Here is a 17,119-nt window from a genome sequence, read left to right as displayed (position 1 = left end):
GATGCGCCTTCGGTTTCGGGTCCTATCGAGCAAGAAGGGAGGGATTCGTTGCTGGGGTTGTCGGTCGCGGAATGGGGACGCCTCCAAATGGAGGACACCTCCCTCCTCGCTCTGCGCCGTCGCACCGGGGGGGTTGGTCAGGGGGTGGCGAACGTTGACTCATGGGGGTTGTTCCAGGGTCTTTTAATGCACTGGGACGGAAAATCCCGCCGCCAACGGCTCGTTCTGCCTGCAGCATTAAGGGGTAAGGTGGTATAGGCTGTTCATGAGCGGCTTCTGCACTTGGGGGTTCACAAGACCTTTGCCACGCTCCAGCTCGATTTCTTCTGGCCGGGCATGGCAAAGGACGTGGGGGATCTCCTTGGGTCGTGCACGCAATGCGCGCAGCGGAAGCCACCTGCAAGGGGGTCCAACCCTCCGCTGCAGTCCATAAAGGTTTCCCGGGTTAACGAGCTCGTTGCTCTAGACATTCTCGGCCCATTTCCTGCTACACCCAGGGGGAATAGGTATTTATTGACAGGGGTCGAATACTTCACGAGATGGCCTATGGCCTGGCCCCTGACCAACCAGTCGGCGGCAGCCATCGCGGAGGCCTTTGTCCAGGGCTATGTCCTCGACAAGGGTGCTCCGGAACGGCTGCTTACTGACCAGGGTAAGAATTTTTCGGGGAAACTCCTCCGCGAGTTGTGCGACCTCTTGGGTACGGAGAAAATTTGGACCTCCCCGTATTACCCACAAACTGACGGGATGGTGGAACGGCTGCATCGGACCATCACGTCTATACTGTCCCAGCAGGTATCGGAATCCCAGACAGATTGGGACCTTCGCATTGCCGGTGTGTTGCAAGCCTACAGGATGGCTCCCCATGCGGCCACCGGATTTTCCCCTTTCTTTTTAATGTATGGCCGCGAGGCTAACCCCCCTGTGACGACCCAGCTGAAGCTCTCGGCGCCTCAGGCGAAGTCTACATTGTCCGAACACGTTAAATTTAATATCGGCAAATTATCTGAGGCGCGGGAAGCGGCCGTGCAAAATTCTGAACTCCGCCAGCAGGCGAACGAGAGGCTTCGGCTGGGGCGGGTACATGTGTTCAAATGGAAACCACGGGACAAGGCATGGTTGCACTGTCCCCAGGTGCCGCTGGCGACCTCGTCAAAGTTGGTACGGCCGTGGCGGGGGCCCGTGGAGGTCGTACAGGTCTTGCGGCCGCAATGTGTACGCGTCAAATGGGGGAGGCGTCGGTGGTACGTGCACCCCTCAAGGTTGAAACCGTTCATTGCGCCGCCCCGTGGTTCGCACACACACACGCATGGCCAAACGTGTGAGGGGTCCGCCGACTCCCCGACGTCGCTGCTCTCGCCTAACCTGACATCAACTGTGCCATCTCCAGGTGCAACTGGAGTGACGGCTCCGCGACCGCCAACCCCCCCCGGGGGGGTCGGGGGTCGCTCGGCAGCGGCACCAGACTCTCTCGCACCCGGACCGGGACCGTCAACAACCGCCACTGAGCAGGCCGGGACGGGCCCTTGTGACGGGCCCGCCGCGAGAACGCGCGCCAAAACGCGCAGACTATTGTGAGGTTGGCCGTTGGGGGGCCTTTGCGGACGAGGGGGGGGGAGGCGCCTGGGGCGCGTGTATATATATGGTGGTTTTATGGAATGGGGTATTTATTCGGGAGGGTGCGCCGGGTTATTTTTTTTTCTTCTCTTTGTTCTTCTACCTGTTTCCTGTTGTTGTTGTTGTTATGGTTGTCATTGTTCTTGTTAAAATTACGCGAGGCACACACGGGTTTGAGGAGGGATGCACCTTTATTCTGATTTTGTTGCAGCCGGGGACGGCTGCGAGCTGTACATGGGGGGTGATGTAGAGGTGTAATTGTGTATGGGAGCGGATGGCCAACAAACACAAGGGGCGTGGTTAGGGCCGTACACATAGGAGGTGCTCACACCGACGTCCGCACCTGCATCCCCCACGGGCCCCTCCCGGGGGCCGAGTACTATAAAAGGTGGTGAGCCGGAGGGCTCGAGGTCGGAGTATCAGCTTTAACCAGCGAAGACCGAAGACCAGCTAGCATAGGCCCCGGAGCTCCCCTGGCTCGCTGTCCTTGTCAGGGCCGACCAGGGCAAGCCGGTGGCGTGGCCCCGAGAGCCCAGACTGACGAGCCGGTCTGGAGACTCAGGGTGCCGGGATCCCAGCTTGACCAGGGCTGGGATAGGTAGCCTCCCCTAGCTCCGCAGTGGAGGACTTGGGCGTAGGTTAGCGGGGTTAGAAGTTGTGTATCCCTGTAGCCGAGTGAAGGGGACGATACCCCCTTAAGTATTGTGTGTACCCATTACTGTGCACAAGTTGGTGTCAATAAATAAGTGTGCCTCCGACCCTGTCGTCAAGCCTCCTGATACTTACTACACTAGTAACGAATTGGCAAGTTCTTTTTACGCGACAAACCTTACTAATTGGCTGTGTCGGGTGGTGGCGGGTTCAACGACACATATAGGCTCGGATAAGAAGATAAACTAAAAGACAAGATGCCGTTACCTTCTGCGACAAATGAACCTTATGGCAGTACCCAGGGGTACTATGGTACCATAGGCTCTCGCACAATGTCCCTGATGCAGTCGTGTTTAGTCTGTGTTGATGGTCGGATATGCGGCAATCGACTTATCTCCACGAGCTGCACTCACCACCACGGTGAAATACCGAGAGCCTTCAGGGTTTCAGCGCAATCGTCTTCGCTGCGTTTCAACATCGCAAAGTAGCACTGATTTCGGATTGATTGGTACCCCAGTCGCGGAGTTAAGTAACACCACTGGAAAAAATATTGTCCCAGAAATAAAATATTTAATTGCCTCGGCCATTTAGTATTATTTGGTACCCCGGGGTACTGCCATGAGGATCAACCCCTGAGCTTTTGTCCCAGAATCTGTGGTACTGAAGACTTGTCGGTCCAAAACAGCAACAGTACGTATATGTGCATAGGATTGATGTATGCTTTGTTTATATATATTTCCTGCTATTTTTTATATATTGAAATAGCCCAGGTGGAATTTGTATTACCGCCTGACAGAGACAAACTCCAAGCTGCATGTTATGTCTTTGCATTTGGAGGCTTGCCCCCTTTTCTCTCGGCCTGATGAAGACTGCTTGTGTTGCGATCGAAACATCGCGGGTTTTTTGTTTTTATTTTCAATTTATTAATTAACATTTTTATTTAATTTAATTTTATTATATTTTATTTTCGATCTACGTGACTTTACTGAAAGAACCAAGAATATGTTATGTCTGTTATGCCTGGATTATTGGTCAGATGTGCAATGGGTTCGATTGAGGCACACACTCAACTTGGAGGCAACACTATTTATTAATAGTGTTGCCTCCACGTTATACACAGGGTGGTGACCACCGTTCCTAATCTCACTAACACTCGGGGAGGGAATACTCCATAACGTGACCAGGGCAGGTTAACTGGCTGCCTGGGGTCACGGACGAAGGTCGGAGCCTGGAGGAGCGTTGATGGCATCGTCATCCCAGGGTCGAACAGCCCCACTCTCTGTTCACACCCCGCTTATAACCCCTGTGGCATGGCCGGCTCCGCCCCAGGCCACGCCCCCCTTCTCGATCCTTCGGGAAGGTCCGGGCCCCCAACCACGTGACCCCCCAAGCTCCCCCCCTGGTACCCCTCGCCCCCCTTTATCCGGTCACGTGTCCTGACGGGTTCACGCAGTGTCACGGCCTGACACGACCCCATGACACCCGCCATATCGAGCCAACACAGTAGTGACGTCATATGTCCCTACGCTCGTACAGTCCCGACACAGTAGTGACGTCGTATGTCACCCATATCGAGCCAACACAGTAATGACGTCATATGTCCCTACGCTCGTACAGTCGCGACACAGTAGTGACGTCGTATGTCACTCCAGATGCAAGATCATTTAAACAGAATTCAAGAACTAATCCCTGGTGGCATTACAATTAGACTCAATTGACAAGAGCAAGTGTAACCAATAAGTTGTTGTCCACATTCACACACACGAGAATACATCAATTGTGCATGATAACATGAGTGGGGCACAATGTACAGGGTGGTCCCGATGTCTTGTGGGCACCTCAAGCACAGCTCGGAGCAGTGTTCTGAAGACGAAGAAGGAAGACCAGCCTAGCTAGGACCCTGGAACCCCGGGACCCGACATCCTTGTAAGGGCCGGGGCCGAGCGCGGACCAGTGGTCAGGACCTGTACCTTGGCTGGGTCGGGTCAGAGTAGCTCCCTAGCTAGGACCCTGGGACCTCGAGCCCGACATCCTTCTAAGGGCCGGGCCGAGCTCGGACCAGTGGTCAGGACCCGTGACTCATTGAGACTGACGCCATCAAGACTGCCACTCTACGCCCGACCTTATGGAAGAGGTACGTAGATGACACTTTTGTCATCTGGCCACATGGCCGGCCTGCTCTAGACCAATTTCTCGACCACATCAATTCCATACACCCAGCCATCAGATTCACCATGGAAGTCGAAAAAGATGGCAAGCTACCCTTTTTGGATGTCCTAATTAAAAGGAGACCTGATGGTTCAATGAGCCACTCTGTCTACAGGAAAGTCACCCATACGGATGCTTACCTAAAACCGGATTCCCACCACCATCCATCCCAGAAGAATTCCCTCATCAAGACTCTATACCATAGAGCCCAATGCATTTCCGACCAGGAACACATTGGCAGTGAACTCAAACACGTACGCCAAGCTCTTAAGGCTAATGGTTACTCCGACTACACAATCCGCAAGGCCATCACTCCAACCATCAAGAAGGATCCTGTTGAGGAGCCTTTCAAGACCATCACCTTACCCTACATTGCTGGGGTCACAAAAAAGATCTCCAAAATCCTGATTAAACACAAGATCCAGGTCCGATTCAACACAGTACATAAAATCCGTGATCTGGTCCCGTCTGTAAAAGATGTGGTTCCAGACATACAGTACCCTGGCGTCTACAAACTAAGTTACCTCTGTGGTCGCAGTTACATTGGAGAAACCAAACGACATGTCTCGGACCGCATCCGTGAACATAAAGCAGACCTGAAACACGGTAGGACAAACACCTCAGCCGTGGCAGATCACTGTTACAATTCAGTGGGCTCACATGACATTGACTTCTCCAAGACAGAGGTTCTCTGCAAGCCATCTGGCTATCATGAGAGATTCGTTCATGAGGCGATCCACATATACAAACACAGAGACAATTTCAACCGAGAAGATGGATTCTGGCTTAGCAATCATTGGAAGGACGTAATAAACCATTTCGGATCTTAACTGATTGTGTTCACGTTTACGGTGACTTTCAGACCGCGTTCCACTTACTGGCATGGTGCAGTGTGCAGAGTAATGTATGGTGTCGTAATTGTATAGTAAATATATAGCAGTGTGATACACATTAGGGTGGGTAGAATAATACATAGTGTTATATTAAAATGGATAAGGCAGCAACTGCAGCAGCAGCAACTGCAGCAGCAGCAACTGTAGCAGCAGCAAAAACTGCAGCAGCAGCAGCAGCAGAAACTGCAGCAGCAGCAGCAGCAACTGCAGCAGCAGCAACTGCAGCAGCAACTGCAGCTCCCTTTGATGCTGTTAATCCTGCATAATGCACATGCATATGTAGTACTAATCACATTCCTGCATTTTCCATAAATATGCTAAATTCCTCTTGATTTGCAAATTCCTTTGTCAAGGCGCCCAGCTTATATATATGCTCCAAGCTCGTGTGCTGTTTCATTCAGACTCTGTCGCCTCGACGGACCTGGTTTTCACCTGAGGACGGCTGCTTGCGTTGTGGCCGAAACGTCGTGAGAATAATTTTATTATGTTTTATTTGTATTATTTTATTACTTCCCTTCTACGTGACTTTACCGAAAGAACCAAGAAGATAATTACAACTAGCTTCTTCAAGCGACAGCCACATTTGTTGAGAAGTCCAACTGTTTCGTTCCTTGTATAGAGGCGTAGATATGGTTACCACACTTCTGTGCTCTTGCGCTAAGTGGGGAGGGATTAATGAGTCAACGTACATTATGCCTGTGCATTATGCGAACCCTTTGATCTTGACCTTCCTGTCCATTGTGTATTAAAATAGCCTTACCAACTGGTAAACCCCATTGTTGTATGGTGCCCTTCATAGGCATGCATTTAAATAATGTATTATTTGATGATTCGCTTCCACATTGCACTAAGGCGGTAGCTATCTGAACGGTTAAAATTATTTTTTATTTCTTTCATTTTCGATAGATTATCTAATTAGTTTTGGCTAGTAGTAGGTAGTTATGCACAGATTTTCAACATCAAAATCAATTGAGTGTCCTTGTTGGCACGCGTGTTCTGCTACTGCTGACAGTTGTATTTGAGAGTATTTCATATTTCTCCGATGCAGTGGCGGCTCCTGCAAAATCTCTCAGGGGGGGCAAATGTCTGGATGATTGATAAGGATAAGGTCCACCCATGCAAAGGATAAATTAACAGCTTAAGCATGTAAAGGCAACTTCACTTCTTTAATATTAATGAAAAATAAAGTGACTCTTACAATACATCTTGTTTGTTTCTATACTCACTATTAATACAATCCACTCATGTTTCTTTTATTTAAGATTCCACTAGGTAGCGACAAATAATTTTGTTGGATGAAACGTGCTTATGTATGATGACGTAAGCACGTTAGTGCGAGCCCTCCCGGAAGCCATAGAGAATGCATTGCAGCGCCCCCCGTTCGAAAAAAAACATCTTTGAATGTAAGTCTATGGGACCACTCGGGGCGATTCTCAGCCGGAGGGAAATCGCCCAAAAAGAGGCGGTACTCCACAGAACGTAGCATGACGCTGATTGGACTATATCCAGAGGCACAGTGACTCTGTGGTTGAATGACATTGGTGGTGCGTCGCCCAATCGCCCTAATGAAGAAACCGCCCCTGCTCTGATGTTATTTTAGTCTCGTGCTGATCATTCGTCCTGTTTGCTCAACATAACATTTGCCACGTGTGCAGTTAATCCTGTACACAGCTTCTGTTGATAGCTTCGGTAATACATATTTTGTACCAAATATTAATTTCTGTATTTTATGTACCGTGCCATGTCTGACTCGGATGTTTTGTTTTACCAAACATAATGCTAGTTTTTATCAGTTACTCCCGCAATGTACTCTATATTGATCTATTTAATTACTTGTGCAGTTTCAATGCTCGTGTTATTTGATTTGGTTTTGGCATTCTATGCCCTGTTCATTTGTGCATCATTGTAACCGTTCATTTGCAGCAGTTCTTTAACATGTTGAATTTCACTTCTCAGACTGTCACCATCTGACACTTTCTTAGCTCGATGAATGAGCGTCTTGATAAGAGCAGATTTCTGTGCAGGGTGATGGTGTGACTGCATTCAGATAAGCGTCAGTATGCGTTTTCTTTCGGTAAACACTGTGTGTTAGACCGTTTGAGACTAGGCTCCAAAGAAAGCTGTCTCTGGTGTGGACCAATCAGTTTCAAAGACAATGCAAATCTGATCAGAGTATCAATCTTGATTTGAAGCTTTCGTGACTGCAGAAATTCATACTCTGGTTATTTCGGTAAAGTCACGTAGGTAGAAAAATAATAGATCACGACGTTTCGATCGCAATACAAGGACTGCTGTCATAGGAGCTCCCACGACAGCAGTTCTCCTGCTGTGTGTGCTATGGAGGGGGGGGGGTGTGAGAGGAAGGTTATTGACTCAGCAATCATTGGAAAGATGTGATCAACCACTTTGGGTCATGACTTGACAGCCAGCTATGGCTGCCAGCTATGGCTGCAGGGTTTTGGTAGTACATGTTGTTTATGTCATTTATTGTGAAAATTCTGTCACAGTTCCTATGATCACTGTTTCATTGCTTTCATGGCTTTATTTTGGTGATTTCGAAAAGTTTATTCGTTTAGCCATATTTGTTTGTTGTAGTACGGAGTAAGACTGTCTTTCTTTAATCGATCCATCCATCGCTTCTTCTGCCTTTAAAACTGAAAACTAATTACCTGCAGTACCTCTATTTAAAAAAACTATCGAAAAAATAATTGACACCCCTCTGTCAATCATCGTGTTTCTCAGTGTGGATGTGTGAACACACTTTGTAAACAGTAAATAGTACGCGTTTTCAATGCGCTGTTCATATTATAACAATCGTTTATACCAATGTTACTCTACAGAGTAGTGGGTCGCCGTTCTTATCCGCATTGATATGTGGGGACTGGCTTAACCGCAAAAAAAACCTATCAGCACAGATGCATACGGACAAGAGAAGTATCAAACAGGAGGAATTAACGGTGCAACGTATCTCATCAGTTAAATATCTGCAGGTAATAGGATTGTCATCGATTGATCCTGGCTGCAGACATTGGTAGGTCACAATAATAATAAAGATAACAGAGCAGTTTCACTGTATTATGCTTACCGTTATGACAAATATAGGAAGTCGTGTAGGCAGTTTGAGCAGCTTTGGATAAGACTTATGATCCTGCCCATCCACGAGCATGGAGTGCATTTGCTTGTTCAGCTCTTCTGCGCATTCGTCCTTGCAGCGCTTGGACGACATGGCAACATAATGATCCGCGCCAGGTGGGGCGCGGCGTTTATGTGCGTTGTGGGACGGAGTCGCCAAATTTTTATTTTTTAATTACGATTTTGACTTCTGTTTATTCGGGAACCCGGGGTCCCTCCATAAGGTTCATATGTTCAATTATTGTCTCCATTGGAGCCACCTTTATGGATGTTATTTTGTTTTGTTCTTAAGGGACACAACAGTTATTGATGCTATATCTCACTTGGTTTTAGCTTCAGCTATGTCACCGTGGTTTTCAGGTACTTTTTTGTATTATCAAGTTTCTTATATTCTATTTAGCAGTGTGTACCCAAATGTACATGTGGCTTGCTTTGTGTTTGTTCAAGTGATACCAAATAAAATGTGAAACGTATGCTTCACTGCAAACTGGTGGCATCCGTTCTAAAAGCCATGGTATATGTGCAGGCCTTGTCTTACTTTGCAGCTGTAGTAACTGCATTTTTTTGGCCTGCAAAATTACAAAATTAAGACGTAATTCCAGCGGATAATGTTTGCTGTCTGATGGATGCACAGGACATGCAAACTCGCACCTAAAACGAGAGAGGCATGATAGAATCCATCCCAGCACCTACAATAATTATTCAAATCACAGTTCCTGAGCACAGACCCATATGTCAAAAATGTCAAGCAGCCAGCAATGCAGGTGTAATAAAATATAAGTGAGTTCGTTTCTTAAATTAAGCAAGGTTATAAGAACGATGGGATGGGATGGAATTCCATAGCACTTAATATGCAACATATTCCAGTTAGGTATTGGCAGATTTCACATCTTCATGCTTGTTTTTGTTTCGTCACTGCAGATCTTGATGTGAACGATCACGAGGTGCAGCAGGCCAACGTGCAGGGCTTTGTGGGCTGCCTGTCTGCTGCTCCACTCAAGGCTGCCCTGAGGCAGCGATCGCTGGACATTGAGCAGCACTCCTCCTCGCCTGCTCCCATCGCCTCCCCAGTGTTTGTGCAAGGGCGGCTGGTGGAGTCCACCTGCATGGCATTACCCATGACCACCGTGCCCCCCACCACTAGCACGGACCTCTGGTCTCTGCCGGGTAGGCGCCTTTACCCTTGTAATGTGCTAGTGTAGCACACTCACCTCTAAGCTCTCCAACCTTGGTTGTGCTCGCAAGATACTTTGATGGACAGCTTGATGACTGTCACCACCCCCCCAACCACAAAACATACTTATTTAAAGATCATGTTATACAAATCGTGCAATCCCAGCTTTGTAGATTTTCAGTATTACTACTGCAAAGCAATTATCACAACTTTACATTTAAGGCCAATTTTGATGTAATCAATATAAAAATTGCTGTGTTGATGTCAGTTTATGTTGTTTAATAGGCATATACAGTGTCTCGTTCGGCAGAGGTATGTTTAGCTTGGTTGTGATTGGCTTTAAAACCGATATGCTCCTTATTTTTATTTCACTTTTAAATTTACAAGAGTAATAACCAAAATTATATCTTGCTGCGCTTGCCAATGTATTCCACCCTGATTATAAGCATTTTAAATGTGTAATATAATCAATTATTTAACACACATAAAACACAATGAAAGCATACTACTTAGGATATTTACCTACTAGTTCATGAAGCCTGTCTTCGCCAGGAAAACTTTTCAATAAATATAATTAACCTTATATGATTTTTGACAATTTTTATCTACGATCAGACACTACTAACAACTCCAATAATTTGTATTGTTCCGCAAAAATATTACAAATTGACGACCATCGTGAGGTGCTACATTTTAAGATTTCGTATTTTTTTTATTAGATAGAATAACAAATATTGAATGTAATACTCTAATGAGGGGAAGCTCCTGTCTTTTCCAGTTTTCGAATTATTCAGATTTGAACATCATAAAATGCTATTTTTAAATCCTTTATATTAAGTTCGCTTGCTTGCGTGCTTGCGTGCTTGCTTGCTTACGACCGTGCAAATCTTTCGGTCGTTTTTTAACCCACTTCCCGTGATCCAATCGAGCTGACATTTTCCACACAGACTCGTTGTGCGTGACAATGAATTTTCCTGAAATTTTTTTTCCAAAATTTTACACAGTTTAGGGGAAAATAAATAAATATTAAATTACCAATTGCTTAATGCTGGCAGACAATCATCTGACCCATAGGTGGCAGCCATCTCAAGCCAGAGGACGAGAGGACTCTAGCCGCCACGCATATAAAGGATTTATAGTGAAAAACTTTGTTTTTACGGGTTAATTTTTTTTCGTTCAAACCGGCTTGAATCCAAAATATCTCAAAAACAATAAAAGATAGAACCAATGGTTTTCGCTTTAATTATATTTGCTGCTTAATGCTCTATCAAACTTAAAAAAACGCAATCTTATATTTTGAACGGTTTTTGAATTACATGTACAAACATGTTTACGGAGCAATTAAAATCGAGATTTGGGGGCCTTAAAGTGAAAAACTTCGGATTTTCTGATTTTTCCTATTGTGTCCTAAAAGCTACCTATGTACAAAATTTAAGCTTTTTACCTTGTCGGGAAGTACCCTAGAGGTTTTTGAGACATACAGATTAAGGTCTTTATCTAGATTATTTAACCAAATTGTTGGCGAGACGTTAAATACCATGCCTGGTATGCAGGAGGTCGTGGGTTCAATCCCAACCCTGACGCTTGTTTATTTGGAGTTTGCAGATTCTTCCTGTGGCCGCGTGGATTTTTTTCCAGGTCCTCCGGGTTTTCCTTCCCCATTTAGAAACATGCGTTTTGGAGTATTTGGCTGCAATAAATGTCCAGGTGATAAGCCACTTCGTAGAGCTATCATTTCTGACCAGGTCGCTTCTAAAAAAAAGCTATATACAGTGATGGAAAAAAGTATTTAATCCCCTGCTGATTTTATACGTTTGCCCACTGACAAAGAAATGATCAGTCTATAATTTTAATGGTAGGTTTATTTGAACAGTGAGAGACAGAATAACAACAACAAAATCAAGAAAAACGCATGTCAAAAATGTTATAAATTGATTTGCATTTTAATGAGGGAAATAAGTATTTGACCCCTCTGCAAAACATAACTTAGTACTTGGTGGCAAAACCCTTGTTGGCAATCACAGAGGTCAGACGTTTCTTGTAGTTGGACACCAGGTTTGCACACATCTCAGGAGGGATTTTGTCCCACTCCTCTTTGCAGATCTTCTCCAAGTCATTAAGGTTTCGAGGCTGACGTTTGGCAACTCGAACCTTCAGCTCCCTCCACAGATTTTCTATGGGATTAAGGTCTGGAGACTGGCTAGGCCACTCCAGGACCTTAATGTGCTTTTTCTTGAGCCACTCCTTTGTTGCCTTGGCCGTGTGTTTTGGGTCATTGTCATGCTGGAATACCCATCCACGACCCATTTTCAATGCCCTGGCTGAGGGAAGGAGGTTCTCACCCAAGATTTGACGGTACATGGCCCCGTCCATCGTCCCTTTTATGCGGTGATGTTGTCCTGTCCCCTTAGCAGAAAAACACCCCCAAAGCATAATGTTTCCACCTCCATGTTTGACGGTGAGGATGGTCTTCTTGGTTCTTTCGGTAAAGTCACGTAGAAGGGAAGTAATAAAATAATCAAAATAAAACATAATAAAATGAAATAATTCTCACGACGTTTCGGCTACAACGCAAGCAGCCGTCTTCAGGTGAAGAATGAGACACTACCAAGCTAGGAGCTTATATATAAACTGGGTTGGAGGTGGAAGAGCGCCTTAACAAAAAGGAATGTGCATATGAAGAGGAATTTAGCATATTCATGGAAAATGCGTAGGAGGTGGGCGGGGGGGGGTTTCAAAGGCATATTATGCCCATGCATTATGCAGGATCAACAGCACCAAGGGGGGGTTCAGGGAGTAGCATTAACAAAGGAAAGGAATGTTATTGATATGTAGCTGCAGTTACTAAACAACCACGTAGAAAACTAAATTATAAACTACATAAAAAACTAAAATATAAACTGCATAGAACCATCAGTATACTTACTATACTCTACAATAAGCTGAGTTACTAACAGCAAGTAATACATTACAATTCTACGTCGTAAAAATTATATAATATGCTTCCATCTAAACTTTATTCTCTTACATCACACGAGCATATATCGTACTATATACTGCCATAGATAAACCCAACATTAAATTATATACTGTATTACTATAAACCACCTTATACACTTCAACATAACACTATGTATTATTCTACCCACCCTAATGTGTATCGAAATGGTTTATTACGTCCTTCCAATGATTGCTAAGCCAGAATCCATCTTCTCGGTTAAAATTGTCTCTGTGTTTGTATATGTGGATCGCCTCATGAACGAATCTCTCATGATAGCCAGATCATTGCATAGGCAGCATTCCTCCTCCAAACACGGCGAGTTGAGTTGATGCCAAAAAGCTCCATTTTGGTCTCATCTGACCACAACACTTTCACCCAGTTGTCCTCTGAATCATTCAGATGTTCATTGGCAAACTTCAGACGGGCATGTATATGTGCTTTCTTGAGCAGGGGGATCTTGCGGGCGCTGCAGAATTTCAGTCCTTCACGGCATAGTGTGTTACCCACTGTTTTCTTGGTGACTATGGTCCCAGTTGCCTTGAGATCATTGACAAGATCCTCCCGTGTAGTTCTGGGCTGATTTCTCACCGTTATCATGATCATTGCAACTCCACGAGGTGGGATCTTGCATGGAGCCCCAGGCCGAGGGAGATTGACAGTTCTTTTGTGTTTCTTCCATTTGCGAATAATCGCACCAACTGGTGTCACCTTCTCACCAAGCTGCTTGGCGATGGTCTTGTAGCCCATTCCAGCCTTGTGTAGGTCTACAATCTTGTCCCTGACATCCTTGGAGAGCTCTTTGGTCTTGGCCATGGTGGAGAGTTTGGAATCTGATTGATTGATTGTTTTTGTGAACAGGTGTCTTTTATACAGGTAACAAGCTGAGATTAGGAGCACTCCCTTTAAGAGTGTGCTCCTAATCTCAGCTCGTTACCTGTATAAAAGACACATAGGAGCCAGAAATATTTCCGATTGAGAGGGGGTCAGATACTTATTTCCCTCATTAAAATGCAAATCAATTTATAACATTTTTGACGTGCGTTTTTCTGGATTTTTTTGTTGTTATTCTGTTTTTCACTGTTCAAATAAACCTACCATTAAAATTATAGACTGATAATGTCTTTGTCAGTGGGCAAATGTACACAATCAGCAGGGGATCAAATACTTTTTTCCCTCACTGTAGCTCAGTGGGTCTTACATGGTAAAATAAAAATAGATTTTAGTTTATAGGTATACATCATGCCTGGACAACTGTATTGGCTTAAACTGCTTTCTAACTATTATAGCTCACAAAAGTAATGAGTTTTCCTTCTGTGGACTTCTTTGCAATGACTTTGTTCCTGATATTCTGCAATGGCTTGCTCAGTGCAGACTGCCACTACAATCCTCATCAGCCATGTTCTATCCACAACTGGATGAATTCCTCACATTGTTGTCATCTTTCACTTATCACTCCATATCCGTGGTGGTCGGCATCTTGTTTGTGTTCCTTACGTTTCCATTCTGTCATCAGTCTTGTATCTGTTGTCATCCTTCAAACAATGCGTTCTGTCAAAGCCCACTTGCATTTCTTAAGTCAACATGATGCCTTGAATCTGCTCTCTATCCCCCCATGTGTTTCTTTTTCTGTCTCTTGTCATGTGGTTTGCCCTCGTAAAAAAATGGTTAATTTCTTGATACATTTGGTCTACTTCTGCGTCTTCATGGCGTGTTGTTGTAGCCTTTATTTGCATTATCTCTAACTCTCAGCACAAAGTATGATGGTATTTTTAATTCCAAATTTGGCATGTTCTTTCACTTTTCCTTATGATCCAGTGACAACTTCATTTGTGTCAAGAGAAGATGGGAAACCCCAGAGCAGCCCCATCAGCAGCAACACGGCCATTGTTGGTGGTAAGGCTTCAGACACTCGTACATAGGCACAAAAACAAGGAGGATCTCACATATCAGCAGCTTAGACTGCGGTACGCATACCATTTTGTAGTGCACTGTCTTTTTTGTGCTGATAGCTGCCGTCAAATTGTTTTCACTTTTCTTCTGCTTTGTTTTTTTTTACAAAGGAGTCATTGCCATGTCCATCCTGGTGATCCTGTGCATGCTCGTGGGCATCGTCCGGTACCTGTTTCACCACAAAGGCACCTATCGCACAAACGAAGCCAAAGGCCTGGAGGCTGCCTCTGCAACGCTGCAGAGTGAAGACCCCAATTTCCCGGAGAGTATCGATGAGAGTAGGAAGGAGTACCTCATTTGACGAACACTGACTCTCATTCTAGATTTGAAGTTTTCGTGACTGCTAGGATCCATACTCTTTGGTTCTTTCGATAAAGTCACATAGGTAAAAATAAAATATAAAATAAAAATAACTAAATCACGACGTTTCGGAGGCAACACAAGCTTCCGTCATCAGGTGGGACAACCACAGCAATTTTTTTACTGTAGTGGGCAGAGAGAGGATGTTATTAATATGATAATATCCTAATTGCCTCGGGGCTACAGTAAATAACAGCTGAACCCCCACCCCCGACTCGATACGGCACCCCCCGCCCCCCCTGCATCCCTCCTCCCTGGCTCTTACCCGAAATAATCACTTGTCACATACAGCTCTCTCTGCCCACTACAGTAAAAAAAAATTGCTGTGGTTGTCCCACCTGATGACGAAAGCTTGTGTTGCCTTCGAAACGTCGTGATTTAGTTATTTTTTATTTTATTTTTACCTACGTGACTTTACCGAAAGAACCAGAGTACTGTACTGACTCTCATTCAACTTCTCCCCTTCCACCAACTGTATTGTCCCTATGATGGCTTTCGTGTCACCCCCTCAACCACATGCAGTTTCCCTTCTCTCTTGACACTCTGCACTCTGCACCTCCCTCTCCGTGGAATTATTTTCCCTTTGCTAAGGATATTAACTGTGTATTAAAATGAAGTGCTATTGTGCTTTTCTCATGAGATTTTGAGCAAATGTTTACTGTAATTTCTGAAATGTCCCCAAATGCATTTTGTTATTATAATGTTATCTAGTAATAAATTAACAATATTTGTTCATCAGACATTGCACACCTTGTTTTTGCATTTCACAGATAATCACAGATCCACCAGAACATGAAAACATTTTCACGTGCTTCATATAAGTGTATCACTTGAAGGCCTCAATTAAAAATCAGACATTTTGCTCCTGTTGTACCAATACCAGGAAACAGATTTTCCTCTATAAGATGCCATCATCACCATTGGAAGTTGTAGATGATCTGTATCCACAAAATGATAGTTTGTAATGTGGAACATAAAAGTGTTACGTTCGAGGATCCATTTAATTTGCAAATAAAGTATATATTTTAATCTCAAATAGGTCATAACAAGGTTCATACAATCAAAATAATATTTTAGCTACGAAAGGTTGTAGAATAACTTGTTTTGTGTGTTTGATCACGATTTATTTTTAATCACACACCAACCTAATCTGATTTATGCCAATCTATTTTTACATCCATTGCATTCAATATATGAAGTAAGATTTGTGTTATGCAAAAATTAGGTTTATTTTCACCATTCACCTCACCTCTTCCTGTAATATTACTGCACAAGCAGCAGCTATTCATGGTGAACACAGATCAGATATTCATGGTGAATACAGATTTTGTCGAAAATATGGGTGAGAAAAATTGCCATTTTAACGAAGTCTTGGGTCTGGTTATATTTTTTTTTACATGGTTTCTTATCGTTAATATCAGCAACTGCAGATTCAGGGTTTTAATTGCAACTAATCGAACAATAAAACAATACTTTCCAAAAACATTGCGATCACTAAAATAACTGGACCCATGACTCAGGATCTTCGTTGGTATAGCCTTAAATATTTGCTTTTTATTAAGTAGAATTGTTCAATTGCTTTAAGATAAGTTATGTACTTAAATCTGCTATCTGCTCCTGACTTTTAGTCATCCATTTTCATAATTAAATGTTGGACGGCACAAGAGGTGTGGTTGTTGCACTTTTGTTGAGTATACACGATTACATTTAAACAGACATGTTTAAATGAAAAATGCATACGCAGTCGTTTAATGGGTGCTCATGAATAATTAAAATGACAGGATTTACCATGCATCATCTGAAAAGCATGTTTGCATCAACATAATTTGTTTCGAAGATGCTTCGAGAACCGCGTGCAATTGCACTCACTGAAGCAATATTCACATGTGTGTGAACTGGATTAACTTGTGCTGATTGTGACACATTGGAGTTCATCACTGCGGAGGCTCTGGTGCTTGTAAGTGGGTAGTCGAAGCAGAGTTCAGTGTCCTGCTGGTGTGGCCATCACTACCAGTGACCACATCCCGTTGGGTCACCAGTAAAGTTAAGGCAATTTGCATGTAGAATGTATGTGTAAATGTATTCAGAATTTATCATGCTAATTTCTCAAAATTTGTTTGCCAATTGTTTTAT

The 17,119-nt window shown here is 44.2% G+C and overlaps 1 protein-coding gene across 1 annotated transcript in view; it reads left to right on the top strand.

The window, feature by feature from the left end:
- The window catches only part of LOC144717812 (contactin-associated protein-like 2), a 191,865-nt gene extending 176,763 nt beyond the window's left edge, over positions 1-15,102 (top strand). The window contains exons 22-24 of the mRNA XM_078593481.1: positions 9,423-9,668; positions 14,492-14,569; positions 14,737-15,102. Of these exons, the coding sequence (XP_078449607.1) occupies positions 9,423-9,668; positions 14,492-14,569; positions 14,737-14,927 (515 nt within the window). The 3' untranslated portion in view covers positions 14,928-15,102. The remainder of the gene's footprint in view (positions 1-9,422; positions 9,669-14,491; positions 14,570-14,736) is intronic.
- Positions 15,103-17,119: the final 2,017 nt, after the last annotated feature.

Source organism: Lampetra planeri, chromosome 1 (genome assembly GCF_965212315.1).
Source record: "Lampetra planeri chromosome 1, kcLamPlan1.2.h2, whole genome shotgun sequence".
Classification (NCBI taxonomy): Eukaryota; Metazoa; Chordata; class Hyperoartia; order Petromyzontiformes; family Petromyzontidae; genus Lampetra; species Lampetra planeri.
The sequence above is the reverse complement of the archived record's forward strand: the minus strand, read 5'-3'. Positions and strand labels throughout refer to the sequence as shown.